This window comes from Scyliorhinus torazame, chromosome 3 (assembly GCF_047496885.1).
Source record: "Scyliorhinus torazame isolate Kashiwa2021f chromosome 3, sScyTor2.1, whole genome shotgun sequence".
NCBI classification, from domain to species: domain Eukaryota; kingdom Metazoa; phylum Chordata; class Chondrichthyes; order Carcharhiniformes; family Scyliorhinidae; genus Scyliorhinus; species Scyliorhinus torazame.
In genome coordinates, this window is record NC_092709.1 from 111139733 (window position 1) to 111162991 (window position 23259).

General features: G+C 46.5%; 1 protein-coding gene across 6 annotated transcripts in view; it reads right to left on the reverse strand.

The window, feature by feature from the left end:
* Positions 1-23259, reverse strand: part of znf827 (zinc finger protein 827) — a 244379-nt gene that overhangs the window by 5185 nt on the left and 215935 nt on the right. For all 6 annotated transcript variants that reach the window (XR_011940162.1, XM_072496124.1, XM_072496125.1 and 3 more), the window contains one exon: positions 6831-7008. Coding sequence is in view for 5 of the 6 variants with exons in the window: in XM_072496124.1 (XP_072352225.1) it covers positions 6831-7008 (178 nt within the window). In the remaining variant the exon portion in view is untranslated. The remainder of the gene's footprint in view (positions 1-6830; positions 7009-23259) is intronic.

Consider the following 23259-nt stretch of genomic DNA (forward strand, 5'->3'; position numbering starts at 1 on the left):
GGTTGGAGAGGAGGAGGATAATTCTGGCTAATTTCCCCCTCTAAACCAAGAAGTATGGAAGACAATTAAAGCACCTTTGCGGAGATCGGCTTACTGAACAAATCCAGGCTGGTATAGAGGCTGGGAATTTTTTTAATGTGGAGTATTCAGCCACTTCCTGCAATGGCTAGCTGAAGCAAAAGAGAACAGTTTTATTCAGTTCCATAGAAGCTACTTCTCAATAGGGCGGCACGGTGATGCAGTGGTTAGCACTGCTGCCTCAAGGCACAGAGGACCCGGGTTCGACCCTGAACTTGAGTCACTGTCCGTGTGGAGCTTGTGCATTCTCCCAGTGTCTTCATTGGAAAAAAAAATTGGGGCGGCATGTGGCACAGTGGTTAGCACTGGGACTGCGGCTCTGAGGACCAGGGTTCGAATCCCGGCCCTGGGCCACTGTCCGTGTGGACTTGGCACATTCTCCCCATGTCTGCGTGGGTTTCACCCCCACAATCCAAAGATGTGCTGGTTAGGTGGATTGGCCACGTTAAATTGCCCCCGAGTTGGAAAAAAAATAATTAGGTACTCTAAATTTATTTTTAAAAAGGTTACTTCTCGATGCACATTCTTTTAACCAAAATCAATTTATTTCAGAAATTCAATTATCTATAGATTTGAACCGCTTGTTGTGAATTGTCTATAAGCCCAACCTGTGATTGACATCTGAGATTGGGGGAGGTATGAGAAAGGGAGAAGTTAAGATATTTAATATTTTGTTTTACTTTTTACCTCTTTATCATTTTTTTCTCTTTGCTTCATCTCCCTTGAAGATGCTGACTCCTTACTGGGTAAGATTCTGAAGGTGCCCTCCTTGTACTGCCTCAAGTGGCCATTCTTTATCCCCAAAGTAACTAAAAATGCACTTGCAAGTTGCCAAAATCCTTTGGCACTTCATTTGCCACAATACTTCTGCAGTTGTTTATCTACTTAACTATTTATTATCCTGTACCTTTGATACATGAGGTTTTGTGGTGCAATGGGTAGCACGTCCCTGCCTCTAAGCCAGAAGCTCTGGATTTGAGTCCCACCCTAGGACATGATGGCCAAGGAAGGTGGGTTCATTATGCGGCCAAACAAATTGATTATCAACTTGAAAATATTTCCAACATAGGCCAATTGAAGGCAGTAAGACCGAAAGTGATTCCTGGTCAGCCATGTGTTGGAAAGAAAGTTGGAACCTTTACCATCACTAATCAAAAGCTCCAGACTAAACACCATAACCATAGGAAAACTATTGTATAATTCCCATTCTGATAATTTCCCTTGCTATGGCCATATTTGCTTCTTCAAATTCTAGGGCCACTGACCTGAGCATTTCTGGGGGCACAACTAGATTAGCCATCCAGCAACTGATCTTGCTGGGCCACATCAAATGCAAACGGAACTTGCTCTCCTCTACTCATTTTGCTTGTTTCAAGATCATCCTGGAGAACAAAATCCCAGCTTCTTTTTTCCATTGCCAATTATTTTCTTAAACCCCTCTCCTCATCTCCATCAATTGTCAGGAGCTCATGGAATTTAATCTTCAAAATTGAGACCAAACATTCAGCTGCCCCCGCTTTTTCTCTTGCCACCAAGACATACCCCTTTGTTCTGAACCGCCATCTTTTACCTGCTTCTTTCCCGTTTCCCCTCATTCCATCTCATAAACTTATATTGTTCACATCAATGATTTGATAAAAAAGCAGAGTAGGATAGGAAGGAATAGGGAGCTTATCAAATGTAATGTGGTGTCAGAATCATAATCCTACAGTGCAGAAGGAGGCCAGCCAGCCCATCAAGTCTACACTGACCCTCTGGAGGGGTGTGTGCCAGAGATGGTCTCAGAGGATCAAACCTGGGGGCACTGCCATTCAAGGTGGCAAGGGAGCAGTTCCGGAACATGGGGATTCAGGTAATGCATGAGCGGGCCACGATGCATACATGGAATTTGACAGGGTTGGTGAAGGAGGTTAAGGGCAACCTTAAAAGGTGGGATGCGCTGAACCCGACATTAGCGGGGAGGGGGCAAGTGGTGAAGATGAACACACTGCCAAGATTCCGGATTGTGTTTCAGTCCTCCCGATTTTTCTCCTCAAGGCATTTTTTGGAAGGTAGATGTATTAATTTCGGAAATTTGTGTGGGCAGGGAAGGTGCCGAGGGTTCTGTTGCAAAGGCAGAGGCAGGAAGGGGGGACTGGCGCTCTCAAATTTGTTGCATTACTATTGGGCAGCAAATGTGGAGAAGGTGAGACGGTGGTGGGAGGGGGCAGATTGGGTCAGGTTAGAGGAGGTGGCTTGAAAGGGTACAAGCCTGAGGGCTCTGCCGTTCGCCCCGAGGAAATGTTCGAGAAGTCTGGTGGTGGAGTCGTCTATAAAAATTTGGAACAAGCTGAGGAGGCACTTTAAACTGGGTCACGTGTCCGTGATGACTCCACAGTGTGGGAATCATAGGTTTATGCCGGAGAGGGAGGGGGGGAATGGATGGGATGTATAAGAGATGGAGGGGTTAAAGTGGGTCAGGGACATGTTTGCAGAGGGAACGTTTGCTGGGTTAGAGTAGCTGCAGGACTGGTTCGAGCTACCAAGGAGGAATGAGTTTAGATATTGGCAGGTGTGGGACTTTGCACGCAAGGAGCTGCCTTCGTTCCCTCAGGTGCCAGAGCATTTGGAGAAAAGAAGTGGTAGGATTGGTTTACCAGTGAAGAGGATAGAGCGGAAGTGAGAGGAGGAGTTGGGAAAAGAGATAGGATGGAGACTTCGGTTCGTGCGCCAAGTGAACTCAACCTCCTGCAATTTAAGGTGGTGCACAAGGTCCACATGACTTTTCTGGAGGAAGCAGACAGGTGGGAGGGGGGTGGGGCGGCAGTGAACCATGCCCATATGTTCTGGGGGGGTGAGGAGTTGGAGAACTTTTGGGAGGTGGTGTTTGGAAACTTATCGAGGATTATAGGGGTTGAGATGAAGTGGACCCTGTGGTGGCGACCTTTGGGGTATTAGAGGTGCTAAGCTGGAGGGGAAGGCAGCAAATGTCGTGGCCTTCACCTCTCTAATTGCCTGGTGACGGATACTTTTGAATTGGTGGTTGGCCACACTGCCGGGTGTTGCGGCATGGCTGGGAGACTTGTACGGTTTCTCAAGTTGCTGAAAATCAAATTTTTCCCATGGGGGTCGGAAGGTACGGTGGCGGCCGTTCGTGGCTATATTTGAGGAGCAGTTTGTCATGGGGGGGGGGTAGGTGGAGAAAAAAAATTAAAACTGTATACTCTGTTGGATGTTAAGGTTGTGTTATTATGAATATGTTTGAAATAAAATATCTTGAAAAAAAATAAACAGAGAGACAATGCAGAATGCTGTGGTACAGAGGGATATGGGTGGATCACAAAAGGTTAACATGCAAGTAACAGCAAGTAATTAGGAAGGCAAATGAAACGATGACCTTTATTGCAAGGGGAATGAGTATAAAAATATAGGTGAGGCTTGTTACAATTGTACAGGATGTTGGTAAGGCCACACCTAGAGTACTGTGAATAGTTTTGGCTTCCTGCATCCTTGCATTAGAAGCAGTTCAGAGAAGGTTCACTAGGTTGATTCCTGGGATGAGAGTTTCTCTATGTGGAAAAGGTGAGCAGGTTTGGTATATACTTGTTTGAGTTTAGAAGTAGGAGATCACATCAAAACATATAATTATTCAGAGCCTTGATAGGACAAATTCTGGGAGGACATTTCCCCAGTCTAGAATTAGGGATCTCAAAGTCCGAATAGGAGGTTGGCATTTATGGCTGAGATGAGGAGAAATTTCATCACTCAAAGGATTGTAAATATTTGGAATTATCTATACTAGAGACCTGTTGTTGAGTATATTCAAAATATAGGTGGATAGATTCTTGGTTTCAAAGGGAATCAATGTATATGGGGATAGTGCAGGAGGGAGTAGTTGAGGTAGAAGATCAGCCATGATCTTACTGAATGACAGAGCTGGCTCAAGAGGCTGAACAACCTATTCCAGGGCTTCCCAAATTGTGGGTCATGGCCCCAATGGGGTCACAAGACAATATTTTGGGATTGTACGCTCCAAGGCAACAATGGCGGCTGATGGAGCTCAGACTAATTTCTCACAGTTGCAAGTCCCCTATAAATCCTTGCATCTTTTGTTGTTTGATGTGGTGTAATGGATTGCTCTCCGAGGCCTGACTGCTGCTGATAGGGCAGCAGGGTGGCACAGTGGTTAGCACTGCTGCTTCACAGCCCAGGGTGGGTTCCCGGCTTGGGTCATTGTCTGTGCGGAATCTGCATGTTCTCCCCCTGTCTGCTTGGGTTTCCTCCCACAAGTCCCGAAAGACGTGCTCGTTAGGTGAATTTGACATTATGAATTAACACCCCCCCCCGCCCGTGTACCTGATCAGGCGCCGGAGTGTGGAGGCTAGGGGATTTTCACAGTAACTTCATTGCAGTGTTAATATAAGCCTACTTGTGACAATAAAGATTATTAAATAAATAGGCCGTGAAAAGGTAAGAGTTTGTTTTTGAGGTAGAATAGTCAGAATCATAATGCATTAATAATCATAATTTTATAACATTAATTGGAATCCTGTTGCATCACTGAGAATCCTATTAAATACATACTTAAGAGTGCTATTAATAATTAGGTTCCTATTATATTCATAATTAGAATCCTATTACTTTAAAATTAGCTTATTACTATTAGGGCGGCATGGTGGCGAGCACTGCTGCCTCACAGCACCAGGGACCCGGGTTCGATTCTAGCCTTGGCTAAGAGCCGACGTGGAGTTTACACTTCCTCCCCAAGTCATTGTGGGTTCCTCCGGGTGCTCTGGATTCCTCCCACTTTCCAAAGATGTGCAGGTTAGGTGGATTGGCCATGCTAAAATTGCACCTGTGTCCAGATATGTGTAGGTTAGGTGGGTTTACGGGGATAAGGTGGGGGATTGAGCCTAGGTAGGATTCTCTTTCAGAAGGTTGATGCAGTCTCAATGGGCCAAATGGCCTCCCTCTGCATTGTCAGGATTGTAGATTCTGCATTAATAATCAGGGTTCTATTACATTAATAGTCTGGTATCTTTTGCCTCAACAATCAGGATCTTTTTGCTTAAATAATCAGCATCCTATTTCATGAATCGGGATTCTGTTATATTAATTACAGTTCATATTGCATTAAAAGCCAGCTGCCATTTGTTTCAATTAATAACCAGAGTCCTGTTGGATCAGTAATCAGGATCCTATTACAGGAGTAATTTGCGAATTGTGTCAATAATCATGATCGTACAAGATTAATGATCAGGATGCTGTTACATCATTAATCAGAGTCCAAATACATTAATAATACATTAACTATGTCCCCGCACTCACCCCACTCAACAGCTGAAGCATTTCCCTCATCTCTCTCCCCACTCAGCAACTTTTGTTCCCCACTCAACATCTCTTGTACTCCCCAAAATGTTCAATCGGGTGATACACGAAGGGTCATCGGGAAAGCATTTGGGAAGCTTGAGATGTTTTCCAAAGTTCGAGGGGCTATATGGGCTGTCTGTGAGGGTTTCCTCTGGATGCTCCGTTTCCTCCCACATTCGAAAGAAGTACAGGTTAGGTGGATTGGCCATGTTAAGTTACCCCTTAATTTCCAAAAGGTTAGGTGGGGTTACTGGGTTTATGGAAAGGGTGGGGGCAAGGGCCTAGGTAGGGTGCACGTTCGGAGGGTTGGTGCAGACTCAATGGGCCGAATGCCCCTTTCTGCATATTATGGATTCAATGATTCCAAATAAATAAACGTTATTGTTAGTGCTGCCATTATTGCTTATTCTTTGCAATACATTCTCAGTAATAGTAAGCAGTAAAGAAGACTGGAGTTTATTTTGTTACCAGGCACAGCAATGTATAGTTCAAAGCACCTAGTAATGGAAACGATTACTTAAAAAAAAAAAAATGGGCGTAGTTTCTCTAGTTCAAAGGATATCTCAATCACAAAGTCCATTTAGTTCATATCCATACCTCCACTGGAAATTTCACTGTACATATAGAAATGCTACACTTCAAACCTTAGTCTAAGTTTAGTCAGCTTTTGTTGCTGCAGCAATAGGGGTAGATGCTACCACTGCCCTCTGGAAAATGAGGATGAAAATCAACACCAGAAATCAACTACTGGATCCTACGGGAATTTACATATACCTGTGTGCTGGTGAGGTCAGTTTGGACTCAGCTGCAATATCCTTTTGTTACCTCTCCATGGCCACAAGCAAGTGGTCATTCATCATGTACAAAATTGCAATTACTTCTAATTTTCAGTTTCAACTCCACTTTAAGGTAACTACTTGCTTTTAGTATTTTGACCGAGTTATGGGAAACCAACACAATTTTCAACAGTAACAGGAGCATTTGGTAAAACAGGAAATGCTGGAAAGCTTCAGAAATGCAGACACAACCTGTGCAGAAAGGAAAATATGTTAAGTTTATTATTTTAGGTCCATGATACTTTGTAAGCACCCACCTCTGAAGAGAGGTCATAGATCTGAAATGTTAATCTAATATTTTGCCTTTCATCAAGAATGACGTCTGCCTTTATGAGCATTTTCATTATTTTCTATCTATTTCAGATTTCTTGTATTTTGCTTTTTTGTGTTATTGAATAGAATTGGATGATCTTCTCATTCCTTTTTTTAAAAACACCAAAGTAAGTTTCTAAAAGCCAGTATAAATTTAGCTTGCATCAAAATTCAAAGGTTGAAAAATAATTTCTGCCGATAATTGCCTAAATGCCAGACCCTGAGAATGGCAGACTACATCCCAGCTTTCCTTACTTGAGTCCTCCAGTAGATACGTTATGGCATTTTTTGTGCTCCACAAGTTGCTCTGGCGTTTTCAAAAATTTGTGACAGATGTCACACTCATACATCCTGGTAATGAGGTGGATCTGTAGATGTCGTTCATACATCATCTTTGTTTTACACACAAAGTTACAGAAGATGCACTCAAAACCTAAGGATTAACACAAGCACCATAATTATAAACCTAAAAAGTGAACACATTAGGACAGGGTGGATTGGAAAATATCTATATAACGCTGGGCATATAGCATAGTACATAATAAATGGCATTAGGTTTTACTGAAAAGTAATTAAGTTAGTTGAGTTATGATCAGCCATGCTAGAATGGAGGGTTTGAAAGGTATGAGGACTACATCCTCCAACAGCATTTTTGCTTTTACATAGACTTGGTGTTGTCAGCCCAGACATGCAGATCTCATGCAGTAGGTAGCAATTCAAAAAAAACGTGCCAGATTTGCCAAGGCTGACACCATGCACCTGTGTTACTGATGCAATCTCCAACAGTAGAAAAATACACAAGCCTGGATTCACCATTTGAGGAACCATGGAGTTCCATTGTGGGCTCTTTCCTGTCACCCCACCCTGCCTTTCCTCAAGAACAGTTTCAGTAAGCAGACCGAATCTCCCGAAAGCTGAAATCTACACCTATATACTCTGCTGTGTCTATGTTAGTATATTCCATGTCCGTCAATTCATCCAGAAATGTAACAATTGCTCCCTTCAAAATGGGATGTTCATCACTTTCTCATGTCACCACCCAAAGTGTAAGTACCAAGTACATGTTTATTTAGAGATAAAGTAACGTGCATAAGAATAAAGATTGATGAGTTATTAAACAGCAGCATTAACAAACTCACACAGGAACCAAGCTGTTCAAAAAGGCAGTGGCACTGAAAATCCAGTCACCACATCCAAGGATAAATTCCACCATACATTCAACTGGGATATCTGTTACTGACCCTGACAAAATTCACTGGAGCAGAAGGCAATTCCCGAACATAAATGCCACAGGTAGGCGTCCATGACATTCAGGGCATCAAATGCTTGCCTCCCCAAGAGAAAGCTGGGCTGGAGGGACAGGGTAATGTTCTGTTAAGTAATGCCTTCTTTATGAAACATAACTAATGTGCTTTTATTTCTCCCCCTTTACCATTGCAAAGCCTTGCTTCTTTGGGGATTCATTCCTGGATGCCAACGTGAGCCCCATACCGGTCGTCGGATGGGTCTGTGTGCTGTCTTACTCAATGCATCTGTCCTCCAATGTTTTGCCAGGCCAGGGAAGTGGAAACCCTAGTTTGCAAGTCTCCTCCCTCTATTATACCACCTAAATGCTGCTGATCTTGTTTGGGGAAAGGTGGCTGGCAACTTACAGGGTTGCATAGAAGCTTCAGGGAAAGGCTGTGGACCTGGGGTATGCGTATTTAAGGCCTTATCTAATTTGTGACACTTCCTATCAGAGTCCCGTCAGGGTTTACATATGCTATACAGCACAGGAAGTTATTCGGCTCTATCAGTCCCTGCATTTGGTTACCTTCCTCTTGAGCCACCTCCCATCTAAATCTGCTATCATAACCATCTATTCCCTTCTCTCTCATTTGTTTATCTAGTTTCTCCTTAGATGCATCCATACTATTCACTTCAACCATTACCTGTGGCATTGTGTTCCACATTCTCAAGAGGTTTTGGGTTAAGAAGTTTCTTCTGAATTCTCTCTTGGATTTCTTGGTGATTATCTAACATTGATGGCCTCCAGTTATGCTTTTCTCCAAAAGGGGAAACATTCTCGGTATCCTTTCTACAAAATTGCAACCAGAACTGCACACATGACTCACTGTTTTGTTGATGTACCATTTGTCAATGTTTCCTGTTGATTATTCTTCTGTCTACTATGTACGTACTGTGTATGTTCCTCGGCTGCAGAAAAATACTTTTCACTGTACTTCGGTACATGTGACAATAAATCAAATCAAATCAAACTCTATGTATGGTCTAACCAAGCTAACCTCTCTAGTTTTATATTATATTCTTCTAGAAATAAAGCCTAGTGTTTTGTCTGATTTTTATGGCCTCGCTAACCTGTGATGCAACTTTTAGTGATTGATGTATTTGTACTCCAAGACCCACCTAGGCTTGAACCTGCCAAGTAACAAGTGACATTCCTATACTTCCTGTCAAAATATATGATCTCATTGTTGAACTTAATTTTCCAATTTTCTGCCCATTCTGCAAGATTATTAACGTCCTCCTGAATTTTCTTGCAGTCCTCCTCATCGGCGATTACAGCTCCGCCCCAAAATTTCGTGTCATCCTTGAATTTGGCAAGTGTTTGATTCCAAAGTCCAAATCATTACTATGAATTACGGACAATCGGGGTCAGCACTTCCCACCTTCTGCCACTCTGAGCAACTACACTTTACTCTCTGCTATTTTTGAAACCAACTAGCCATCCATTCTTCCTCTTGTTCCAACTCCACATTCTGACTTTATTCATTAGTCTATAAAGGGGCACCTTATCCAAGGCCTTTTGAAAATCCAGATAAATTACATCCACTGCATTACTACTGTCTGCTCTCCCTGCTCTCTCCTCAAAAAATTCAATAAGATTGGCCAAGCAAGATTTACCCTATTGAAATCCATGCTGACTATTTATTATTAAATTCTTCATTTCTTCTCCTGTTCTCTCCTTTAGTAGGGATTCCATCATATTCCCTACCATTGATGTTACCTGACTGATCTATATTTTCCTGAACATGCTCTCTCTCCCTTCTAAAATAGGGAATGAAACCAGCTGTCTTCCAGTCTTCTGACACTACATTTCTTTTGAACAAATTTGTTAAATATAAATAGTAACGCCACTGCTATCTCTATCCTCTGAGATTGGTTTAGCTTACTCAATACAGTCCTTTACAAAAATAAATTAAATGCACTTATCCCATTCGTCATCGTTTAATATAATGTCTTCCTGTTCTATCACCCTGGTAAATACCGAAATAAAATTAATATTTCTGCCATCTCTCATTCCATGCGATGTTATCCAGTCTGCTTTTTAATATTTTTATTCCCGTCAACATCAAGTCTGCCTTTTTAATGATGTTGCTATTTTAGGTTCCTTGATAATTTAATTTCATATCATATTTTTTCTTTGCCTTCTAATTGTTTTTTTTACATCTCTCCTCACCTCTTCACATTATCATTTACCCTACATTACTCTGCTGTCTATGTACTTAATGTATGCTCCCTTCCTAACCCTCAAGTGTTCCTGAATTCCTTTATCATTCATGGGGTCCCATGACCGTAAAAACAGCTTTACTCCAATCTATTAACTTTACTGTCTTACTTAAGTCAGTCCCTATCATCTTAAAATATATATTATGGTCATTATTGTCTAGATGTTTCCCTACTTTTACTTTATCTGCTTTTATTCATTCCGGAATACTAGATTATTAGCAAATGTTCTGCGCACACCTGTAATAACCCTGTAGCCCGTTTGATCAGCGCCTGCCTCATCCACCACTGATGCACAATGGCAGCAGTGTGTACCATATACAAGACGCACTGCACTAAGACTGCCACAACACCATCTTCCAAACACAGGAACAAAGGAGGAGGAGGAGTAAGCCACTAGGTCCATCCAGCCTGTTCCGCCATTCAAACAGATCATGGCTGAACATCTATCTCTTCGCCATTTTACCCCCCTATCTCCATATCCTTTGATGTGATTAGTGTCTGGAAACTATCCATTTTTGTCTTGAACATGCTCAATGATCGAGCTTCCACAGCCCTCTGCGATTGAGAATTCCAAAGATTCACCGCAGTGAAAAGATTTCTCCTCATCCCAATCTTAAATTGCCTGCCCATTATTCTGAGATTGTGTTACTGGTTTTAAACTCACCAGCCAGGGGAAACATTCCATCTACCTGTTATGCCCTATAAGAATTCTATAACTTTTAATGAAATTACCTCTTATTCTTCTGAAGTCAGGCCCAGTTTTCCCAATTTCTCTTCATACGACAATCCCGTAATCCCCAGGATTAATCAGATGAACCTCTGTTGCACTCACTCTATTGCAAGTATATCCTTCCTTAAATAAGGAGAGCAAAACTGTACACAATACTCCAGGTGTGGTCTCACCAAGGCTCTATACAATTTGCGCAAGACATCTTTATTCTTGTTCTCAAAACCCCTTGCAATGAAGGCCAACATGTCATTTGCCTTCCTACTTGCTTGCTGCACCTGCACACTAGTTTTTAGTGACTTGTGAGAGATGATCTCACACTGTACATTTTTATAAAATATATATATGTATGCTCATTGCTATTTCTAAGATTTCAAGACTGAACAAAGACCTTTAACATAGCTAAACCTATGTCGTTCTGCGAGTCTCGAACAAAAGAAGCTACTCTCACCCCGTTATCTTGGAGAAGCCACAAACGACACCTGTGGGCTGTATAGCCCAATTTCAAAGAGATCTATACAAAGGCAATTAGCATTTAATAATCCAGGCTGGGCAGAGGAAATGGATCTACGAAGACAAAGGCTCCCCAGCATTCCTTTCAATTCCTAATGGCCGAGACATTTAACAGCCTTTGGAGACCAAATGATGGATACACATCTTTTATTAAAGACCTAGAGGAGCAGTGGGAACCAAGTGACACAGGCCTCTAGCTTCTGGAACAAGTAATATTGCATTGCTGAACTGTACAGCTCAGTCTGTTGTTTACCATCCACCGACAGCCTCACAGGCAAGCAGCTCTGCCCAAGTGGAATACCTAGCCCCCACTTCACTGCTTCTGTTGGAGGTTCTGTGCGATCACCTGATTCATCTCTGCATGCCTATCATATAAGTCAACATTACTGGAAGAGTGAGTCATCCAGCATCAGCTTTAAATCCACCAACCTCCGTGAAGTAATACCTGATTGGCCTTTGATTCTGAAATCTGGAATCTACGTGAAACAATATGTAGTTTCTCTGTGCAGTAACATCTTCTTTTCTCCATCCCTATCTTTATTATTTGATTGCAAGGGGGATGATGTTGTGAACCTTCTTTTTGCACTTTGAGTGTATGCAAATAAACTAATCCTTTGAGTTCATTCTATCTCGAATTTGCTGCGGCGTTAAAATAGTGGGGTTGGGAAATATGCCACTGCCTATAAAGAGATAAACAAATCAAAACACCTGTCTGTTTATGGACAGGGAGTGAGAGGAGAAATTAGTGCGGATTGAATTAACTCCCCTCATTTCTGTAACAGTTACCAGTTACATGAATAAGGGCATCCAAGTACCTTTGGGCAACAACTCTTCCCAGCCTCCCACTATTTAAAAAATACTCTCTCTGCTTTTCTGGTTTTTGTTTACCAAAGTAAATGTCACACTTATTCACATTACATCTGTCATGTCCTTACCCACTCACTTAGCCTGTCCCTTTAAGTTTTCTTGCATCCTCCTCAAAAAACTTACAAAATGTTTTGTATCATCAGCAAATTTTGACATATTACATTTGTTCCCCACATCCAAATCATTTACATAAATTGTGAACAGCACTCTGCGCTGTACAATAAATAAAAACATCACCATCGTCCCAGAGGACGATAGGTTCCTCTCCCCTTTGAGAGAGAGCTGACTGGTGACGATTTAACCTGAGGGTCACCACACCTCAGGCGAGGGGCAAGGTTAACAATGTGGGGCCTTCATGAATAACCTCAACTTGTATGGGAATTGAACCCGCGTTATTGGCCCTGCTCTGCATCATGAACAAGCCGTCCAACCAACTGAGCTAATCGACCCCAAACTCTAATATTAACTGGCCGGTGTTAAAGCAGAACAACTTAACTACTAATTTATTTTAGTTCTTCATTTTCACAAGTTCCTTGGTTCCCAATATTGTCATTCCTTCACGGTCACTGGGTCAAAAACCTGAAACATCCTTCCTTTCAGAACTGTGGGTGTACTACATCGTTCAAGTAGGGCACTCGCCACTATCTTCTCGAAGGCAATTAGGGATGAGCAACTGATATACTTGATTTGCCAGTGATGCAAAATCCGATTTTCCATTCATGTATAAAGTGCCTGCATTTCAATGTCCTATTTTTGTTTTTAAAAAAAAATAATTTTTATTAAAGTTTTCACAAAATATCAACAACAAAATGTAAAAGGAACCCAATAGAATTAAATACCAAACAAAACAAAACAACCCAGTGCCCCCCTCCCCCCTATACATAAATAATAAATTAACACCCGCCGAAACACATAGCAAACATAGCAAATATATACACCCCCTCAGATCCCCCAGTATAGACAAACAAAAATAAAATAGAACCCTCCCCACCCCCGGCTGCTGTTGCTGCTGCTGACCATTGTCTACTGTTCTGCCAGGAAGTCTAAGAACGGTTGCCACCGCCTGAAAAACCCTTACACCGATCCCCTTAAGGCAAATTTCACCCTCTCCAATTTAATAAACCCCGCCATATCGTTGATCCAGGATTCCACGCTTGGGGGCCTCGCATCTTTCCACTGAAGAAGAATCCTTCGCCGGACGACCAGGGACGCAAAGGCCAGAATACCGGCCTCTTTCACCTCCTGCACTCCTGGCTCCTCTGCAACCCCAAATATTGCAAGCCCCCAGCCCGATTTGACCCTGGATCCTACCATCCTCGACACCGTCCTCGCTATGCCCTTCCAAAATTCCTCCACCGCTGGGCATGCCCAGAACATATAGGTGAGGTTTGCTGGGCTCCCTGAGCACTTAACACACCTGTCCTCACCCCCAAAAAACCGGCTCATCCTTGTCCCGGTCATGTGTGCCCTGCGCAGCACCTTAAACTGTATGAGGCTGAGCCTCGCGTACGAAGAGGAGGAGTTCACCCTCCCTAGGGTATCTGCCCACGTCCCCTCCTCTATCTCCTCCCTCAACTCCTCCTCCCACTTACCTTTCAGCTCCTCCTCCGGCATCATCTGGTATGTTGCTGAAATACTCCCCTCTCCGACCCACACCCCCGAGAGCACCCCGTCCTGTACCATGCGTGGCGGCAGCAGCGGGAATTCCACCATTTGCCGCCTGGCAAACGCACTTACCTGTAGATACCTAAAGGTGTTTCCCAGGGGGAGCCCGTACTTCTCCTCCAGCTCACCCAGGCTTGCGAACTTCCCATCCACAAACAGGTCCCCCAACCTTCTTATCCCTGCCCTGTACCATCCCGAAAACCCTCCATCTATTCTCCCTGGGACAAACCGGTGGTTCCCCTGTATCGGGGTCCACACCGAGGCCCCACTTCCCCCCTGTGCTGCCTCCATTGCCCCCAAAATTTGAGGGTAGCCGCCACCACCGGGCTCATGGTATAATACCTCATTGGAGGGAGCGGCAGCGGCGCCGTTGCCAGCGCCTCCAGACTCGTACCCTCCAGCCTCTTCCATGCCGCCCCCTCCCCCTCCATCACCCACACACGCCATCGCTGCATTGACGGCCCAGTAGTACCTGCAGAGGCCGGGCAGCGCCAGCCCCCCCTCATCCCTACTCCGCTCCAGGAACACCCTTCTCACCCTCGGAGTCGCTCGCGCCCACACAAACCCCGTTATGCTCCTGTTGACCCGCCTAAAGAAGGCCTTCAGGATAAGAAAGGGGAGGCACTGGAACAGGAACAAAAACCTTGGGAGCACCGTCATTTTGACTGACTGCACCCTACCCGCCAGGGACAGCGGCAACCTCTTAAACACCTCCTCCATTTGCTCCACCAGTCTCGTGAAATTAAGTCTATGCAGGGCCCCCCAGCTCCTGTCCACCTGGACCCCCAAATACCTGAAGCTTCTCTCCTCCCTTTTTAGTGGGAGCTTGCCAATCCCCCTCTCCTGGTCCCCTGGGTGAACCACGAAGAACTCGCTCTTCCCCATGTTGAGCTTGTACCAGGAGAAATCCCCGAACTCCCTGAGGATCCTCATTACCGCCGACATTCCCCCCACCGGGTCCGCCACATATAGCAGCAAGTCGTCCGCATAGAGCGACACCCTATGCTCCACCCCACCCCGCACCAGCCCCCTCCAGTTCCTCGGCTCCCTCAGTGCCATAGCCAGGGGTTCAATCACCAGTGTGAAGAGCAGGGAGGACAGGGGACACCCCTGCCTCGTCCCTCGATACAACCGAAAGTACTCAGACCTCCTCTTGTTCGTGGCCATACTCGCCATCGGGACCTGCGGACGACTTGCTGCTATATGTGGCGGACCCGGTGGGGGGAATGTCGGCGGTAATGAGGATCCTCAGGGAGTTCGGGGATTTCTCCTGGTACAAGCTCAACATGGGGAAGAGCGAGTTCTTCGTGGTTCACCCAGGGGACCAGGAGAGGGGGATTGGCAAGCTCCCACTAAAAAGGGAGGAGAGAAGCTTCAGGTATTTGGGGGTCCAGGTGGACAGGAGCTGGGGGGCCCTGCATAGACTTAATTTCACGAGACTGGTGGAGCAAATGGAGGAGGTGTTTAAGAGGTTGCCGCTGTCCCTGGCGGGTAGGGTGCAGTCAGTCAAAACAGCCTAACCCACCTGACGAACCCCTCCCCAAACCCGAACCTCTTCAGCACCTCCCACAAGCACCCCTACTCTACCCTATCGAAGGCCTTCTCAGCGTCCATCGCCGCCACTATCTCCGCCTCCCCCTCCCACGCCGGCATCATAATAACATTCAGGAGCCTCTGCACATTCGCATTCAACTGCCTCCCCTTCACGAACCCCGTCTGGTCTTCATGGATGACCTGCGGCACCCAATCTTCAATTCTCGTGGCTAAGACTTTCGCCAGCACCTTGGCATCTACATTTAACAACGAAATCGGCCTGTAAGACTCACACTGCAGGGGATCCTTGTCCCGCTTCAAGATCAAGGAGCTCAGTGCCGGGACATCGTCGGGGGAAAAGCCCCCCCCCTCCCTTGCCTCATTGAAGGACCGAATCAACAACGGGCCCAACAGGTCCACATATCTGTTGTAAAATTCGACCGTGAAACCGTCCGGCCCCAGTGCCTTTCCCACCTGCATGCTCCCTATTCCTTTGGCCAGCTCCTCCAGCCCAATCGGGGCCCCTAATCCCGCCACCAGTCACTCCTCCACCTTCAGGAACCTCAGTTGGTCCAGAAAGCGGCCCATCCCTCCCTCCTCCAGTGGAGACTCGGACCGATACAGTTCCGCATAAAAGTCCCTGAAGACCCCATTGATGCCAACCACACTCCGCACCACACTCCCTCCCCTATCCTTAACTCCCCCAATCTCCCTAGCTGCGTCCCGCTTCCGAAGCTGATGCGCCAGCATCCGACTTGCCTTTTCCCCATATTCATAAATCGCCTCCTGGGCCTTCCTCCACTGCTCCTCCGCCTTCCTGGTGGTCAACAGGTAGAATTCGGCCTGGAGGCTACGCCTCTCCCTCAACAATCCCTCCTGCGGCACCTCGGCATACCTCCTGTCTACCCTCACCATATCCCCCACCAGCCTCTCCCTCTCCTTCTGCTCTCTCCTTTACTTGTGGGCACTAATGGAGATCAGCTCTCCCCTAACCACCGCCTTCAGCGCCTCCCAGACTATCCCCACTCGGACCTCCCCGTTATCGTTGGCCTCCAGGTATCTCTCTATGCTTCCTCGGACCCGCTTGCTCACCTCCTCGTCCGCCAACACCCCCACCTCCAAGCGCCACAACGGGCGCTGGTCCCTCTCCTCCCCCAGCTCTAGGTCTACCCAATGCGGGGCGTGATCCGAAATGGCTATCACCGAGAACTCGGTATCCCCTACTCTCGCAATCAGCGCCCTGCTCATAACAAAAAAGTCGATCCAGGAATAGGCCTTATGAACGTGCGAGAAGAATGAAAATTCCCTAGCTCCCGGCCTTGCAAATCTCCAAAGGTCCCATCTGGTCCATAAACCTCCTCAGCACTTTAGCCGCCACCGGCCTCCGACCTGTTCTAGACCTGGAGCGATCCAGTGCCGGATCCAACACCGTGTTAAAGTCCCCCCCCCCCCCCCCCATTATTAGGCCCCCCCACTTCCAAGTCCGGGATCCGACCCAACATACGGCGCATAAAACTCGCATCGTCCCCTTTCGGGGCGTACACGTTGACCAGCACCACCCTCTCCCCTTGCAGCTTACCACTTACCATTACGTACCTGCCGCCATTGTCTGTCACAATGCTCGACGCCTCGAACGACACCCTCTTTCCCACCAAGATCGCCACCCCCCTGATTTTTGGCATCCATCCCCGAATGAAACACCTGGCCTACCCACCCCTTCCTCAATCTTACCTGGTCTGCCACCTTCAGGTGTGTCTCCTGGAGCATGACCACATCCGCCTTCAGGTGCGTGAACACCCGGGCCCGCTTAACCGGCACGTTCAGTCCCCTTATGTTCCGGGTTATCAGCCGGATCAGGGGGCTACCCGACCCGCTCCCCACGCCGACTAGCCATAACCCCTCCTCGGCCAACCACGCGCCCGCGCCCCACGCCCGGCCTGTTCCCCACAGCGGCAGACCCCCCCCCCCCTCCTCTGGCGCAGCTCCTTTTACAGGCCCAGTCCCCTCACCCCCGACTCGGGCCTCCCCTTCCCCTGCGGGGCCCCATCCCTCCTACCGGCCATCCACCCCCTACTCCGTTTACTTGTCCCCCTCCAAGAGCCCACCCGACAGGCCCAACCAAAACAGTGCCCAACCCACCCTAACCACCCACACCGAACCAAACATAAACCAGAACAAAGAACCCCCCCTCAAAATGTAACACAACAACAACAATCCCCTACCATCCCCACACCCGACCCTCAGTTTGTGTTCAGCTTCTCAGCCTGAACAAAGGCCCACGCCTAATCAGGGGACTCAAAATAATGATGTTGGTCCTTGTAGGTGACCCACAGACGCGCCGGCTGTAGCATGCCAAACTTCACCCCCTTCCTGTGCAGCACCGCCTTCGCCCGGTTGTACCCGGCCTTCTTCTTCGCCACCTCCGCACTCCAGTCCTGATATATTCAAACCTCCGCGTTCTCCCACCTGCTGCTCCTCTCTTTCTTGGCCCACCAGAGTACACACTCCTGATCAGCGAACCGATGAAACTGCACCAGCACCGCCCGCGGCGGCTCATTAGCATTGGGCCTCCTCGCCAGCACTCTGTGGCCCCTTGCAGCTCCAGGGGCCCCTGGAAGGAACCCGCTCCCATCAGCGAGTTTAACATGGTGACCACATAGGCCCCCACGTCCGATCCCTCCAGCCCCTCCCGGAGGCCCAGGATCCGCAGATTCTTCTGCCTCGACCGATTCTCCATCTCCTCGAACCGTTCCTGCCATTTCTTGTGGAGCGCCTCGTGCGCCTTCACCTTTACCGCTAGGCCCAAGATCTCGTCCTCGTTATCTGAGATCTTTTGTCGGACCTCGCGGATCGCCACTCCCTGGGCCGTCTGAGTCTCCAGCAGTTTATCAATAGAAGCCTTCATCGGCTCCAGCAGGTCTGCCTTGAGCTCCCTGAAGGAGCGCTGGATAACCTCCTGCTGCCCCGGCGCCCACTTCATCCACGCTGCCTGGTCCCCGCCCGCCGCCATCTTGCTCTTCTTCTCTCGCACTTTCTTTGGCTTCACCACCACTTTTTTAGTTGCCCCGCTCCTGGTCCAAGCCATACACTGTCGGGGAAATGTTGCAGTCTTCTTCCCACACCGGGAAATGTCAAAAAAATGCCGTTGCGGGCCCTGAAAAGAGCCCAAAACTCCATTCCAAGCGGGAGCTGCCGAACGTGCGGCTTAGCTCCGCATAGCCGCAACCGGAAGTCTTCAATGACATCCTATGATCTTCAGGGGATTTTTGTCTTTATATGATGTGGTCTCAGATGGTGAAGGCATATCAGATTTGAAAAGTCTTCAGAGGAAGATACAAAACATCTCTCAGAAATACTAGGTAACCAAGGGACTTGTGAAAATTAGGAACGAAAGAAAATAGTATTAAAGAAAGGTAGTACGGGGTCATGTGATGTGAGTGCAGGAGCGGCGCTATTCAGCTTTACAACCTTTTTTTAAAAATCCTGATGACATCTCATAATTATTTGCTTTTGGTGCATACGTCTTGTGCTTTGTCCTTGGAAGACCCTGGCTAGATTTGGGCAATGTGGAGCTAAGTCAAAAAATCCTTGTTTGATTGAGGTGGTCAGAGGAGGCCGAGGTGGGGCCCAGCTTGCAGTGGCAGTCTTTCTGGTAAACGGACCTACGCCTTGGCAGTGCTGTCAGCATTGTGATGATGGTTGTCAGAGAATAATGTTTTGGTCAATGGTCTTGGCTCCGTGGTGCAGGTTGTTGGTGTGCACATTGATGAACTGCGAAATATCTTTGATAGAATAGTGGCAGCAGAGAAGAGAATCATGTTGCTTGTTGGGGCAATTTCCCTTGTAAGGGCATGCCTTCGGCCCTTGGAAGTCCTGTTGCATGGTGTGCCATTTATCCTGGATGATTCGGGGAGTATTGGTATGCGAGGTCCCTTAAGGACAGCGGGAAATGGATTTCTGGCTGAATTTGGGAATTGACTGCCAAGCTTTCATAATCTCAACTAGGAGTTCGACTGAGCACACTGTACCCAGACTTTGGTCCAGCATTGTCTTGTCATTGATGCTTTATTGAAGAGAGTCGGATGCAGTTGGACACTCTGGGTCGTTGGTTTCTTGCTGCCTGGGTGTTGGGACAATGGCGTGGCGGAGGTGAAGTAGTGGTCGCTTGATTGGGTAGGTTAGGGCAGAAGTAACTTGTGTTTATCTGGGCCGGATGGAGGGTCTGTTGATTGGTGGAGAGTTTCCCTTCCCCTAGTTGTCTCTTTTTGGCAGCTCCTGGTCTGCCCCCCCCTTGAGAGATAGGGTTCTACTGGGGAGGTAGCAGGCTGTGGGTTGCAGGGTTTGAGTGGGAGTCTGAGTGTTGTGGATCGGCATTGACGGAGCCCTTCTTTAGTGCGAAGGTATGTTGAAAGGGGGAGATAGGCAGCCTCCTCCAAGTGGCCTTGAGGAGAGACTTTCTCAATACCCTCCTTTTGAAGCGGGTCTCCTCTGGGGAGGCAATGTTTTGTCTCTAGTGAGACAATACTGCTCTGCCCCTAGTATCCTTTTTGTGATGGTGTACAATGCTGGTACTTGTCTGGCATATTTTGGCTAATCCTGGTGTGTCTCTCTTTTGGGGTTTATTTTCATTACTTGTGTAGGTAGCATGCTGATATAGGCCCTAATTTGGTATAGTGTCTCTTGGGGGAGGGGTTCCTTGCTGCATCCTGGTTTGGGGGGGGGGGGGGGGGGGGGGCTGGGATTGTACCCCTCCTGAGATGGGTGTCTCGACAAACCTTCCTCTCCTTGTGGGTGGAGCTTCTTTGGTGGAGGACAGTGCAGATCTTATGATGGTGCACCGTCTCGGATGTGGTGAAAGAGGAGTGAGGTCGGGTGTGTGGTGCCGGGCCGGGTCTTGTACTGTGGTCGGTTTCCTGCTGTCTTCTTTTGCTTGGGAGGTTCCTTCTTGGCTGGGTTGTCTTGAGAGGCTGAGTGTAGTTTGGAAGGAGCAGCTTTTTCGTTTTTGTCTTATGGTGAGGACCATGTGCCAGGGGACTGAGATCCTCTGCTTTTGGTAGCACTTTCCTATCCTGTCATTGTGTTGAGACCCTAACTGCATCGATTATAATCTGAGCCAACTGTATGAACATTTGCTGGTCTTCTCTGTGTAGTAATGTGGAATGAAGATCGTTTGGTGCTGGGTCGAAGTTGGGGGTTTATTGTGTATGATGGTTATATGTAACAAATCCGTTTAGGACTTGTGAATTTGTTCTGAAATTTTTGTCTCTGCTATTTCGGGCTAAAGAATCATTGACTGTTTCCTGGAAAGGTACAGACAGGTCTTGTATCCAAGAAAGGGATGTAGGATGTGTCATTGATGCCTCTAGTATGACTGGAGCTGGGGGAGATCGAGTTCTGGTGCGCGCCCGAAAATGGCACGAAGATCTTATCCTGGACTCTTGTGGGCAGTGCTCACTCGCTGCTTGGGAAGGTGTGCGCCATTTCACTATGTTTACATGGCCTTTTCCACATCTCCCTTGTTCTCTAGCATATCCATTCTTACATATGAAAGCACCAAGCTTAATGATATTACTGATTCATCTGTTATTTCTGTTCTCCTGTCCTCTTCTGGATTTATGTATGCTGACACATTTATGCTGTACTGTACCAATCTTGGGGTTTTCTTGCATTATTTGTTAAAATGAAAACTTCAATTAAAAAAAATATATATACATTAAAAAACTCGGGAGTTGTTTGTTAAGTACTTGCTAAATTACTTGGATTGAAAGTTGATAAACCCCCCGACCAGATGAGTTACATCCAAGAGTGTTCAAGGACGTGGCAATAGAAACAGTGGATGCATGAGTGGTTATCTTTCAAAATGCTATAGATTCTGAAAGGTTTGGTGAGAACCCTATTGTTCTGCTGCAATATCAGGTAATCAGCTGCATGCAAGCCGATCTAGTCATTATATGCAGCAGGAAATATCTACGTGGGTTTACTTTGCTGTTTCCATGTGCATTGGGCAACTTGAAATGTTGATTCATTAGAACAATCCAATTTTGGGAGCAGACCACATTGAAAGAAATGTATGTTTAAGGAAATAATAAATATGGCGATATTATGGTACAACGTTGTGGGCATCACAGAGACATGGCTGCAAGGGGATCAGGGCTGGGATCTAAATATCCAAGGATTTGTGTCCTATCGAAAGGAGAGGCAGATGAGCAAAGGGGGCAGGGTTGCATTGTTAGTAAGGAATGAAGTTAAATCGATGGCAATGAGCGATATAGGATCAATAGGCATAGAATCCCTGTGGTTAGAGTTGAGGAATAGCAAAGCTAAAAAGACCCTGATTGGAATTATGTACAGGCCCCCTAGCAGTAGTCAGGATGTGGGCAGAAAATAAATCAGGAGATAGAAAAGGCATGTAAAAAAGGCAATATTACAATAATCATGGGGCACTTCAAAATGCAGGTGGACTGCGAAAATCAGTTTGATAGTGAATCCCAAGAAAAGGAATTTGAGGAATGGCTAAGAGATGGCTTTTTGGAGCAGCTTGTGACAGCCTACTGGGGAACAGGCAATTCTGGATTTGGTGATGTGTAATGAGGCAGACATGATTAGGGAACTTAAGGTGAAGGAACCCTTAGGGAGCAGTGACCACAATATGATAGAATTTACCTTGCAGTTTGAGAGGGAGAAGCTGCAATCAGATGTAACGGTATTACAATTAAATAAGGGTAACTACAAAGACGAGGGAGGTGCTGGCCAGAGTTGATTGGAAAAGGAGCCAATCAGAGAAGACAGTGGAACAGCATAATGGCAGGAGTTTTTGGGGGTTATTCGGGAGGCACAACAGAAATTCATCCCAAGGAGGAGGAAACATGCTAAGGGGAGGACAAGGCATTCATGGCTGACGAGGGAAGTCAAGGACAGCATAAAAGCAAAAGATAAAGCATACAAAGTGACGAGAATTAGTGGGAAGCCAGAGGATTGGGAAGCCTTTAAAAGCGAGCAGAGGACAACTAAAAAAGCAATAAGGGGGGAGAAGATGAAGTATGATGCAAGCTAGAGGAAGAGTTTTTTTCAATATATAAAAGGTAAGAGAGAAGCAAAAATAGACATTGGACCGCTGGAAAATGTGGCTGGAGAAGTAATAATAGGAAACAAAGAAATGGCAGAGGAACTGAGTAGTTACTTTAAATCAGTCTTCACGGTGGAAGACACCATTGGGATGCCAGAGCTCCAGGAGAATCAGGGAGCAGAGGTGTGTGCAGTGACCATCATTAAGGAGAAGGTTCTGGGTAAACTGAAAGGTCCGAAGGTGGATAAATCACCTGGACTGGATGGACTACACCCCAGGGTTCTAAAAGAGATAGCTGAGGAGATTGTGGAGGCATTGGTGGTGATCTTTATGGAATCACCGGAGGCCGGAAGGGTCCCAGAGGACTGGAAAGTGGCTAATGTAACACCGCTGTTTAAGAAGGGAGGGAGGCAGAAGACGGGAAATTATAGGCCGGTTGGCATGACTTTGGTCATTGGTAGAATTATGAAAGTCCATTATTAAAGATGAGATCGCGGAGTACTTGGAAGTGCATGATAAAATAGGACCGAGTCAGCCCGGCTTTGTCAAGGGGAGGTCACGTCTGACAAATCTGTTAGAGTTCCTTGAGGAAGTAACAAGGAAATTAGACAAAAGAGAACCAGTGGACATGATTTATTCAGATTCCCAGAAGGCCACTGACAAGGTGCCACATAGGAAACTGTTAAATAAATTCAGAGCTCATGGTGTTAAGGGTGAGATCCTGGCATTGATAGAGGATTGGCTCACTGGTAGAAGGCAGAGAGTGGGGATAAAGGAGTCTTTTTCAGGATGGCAGCTGGTGA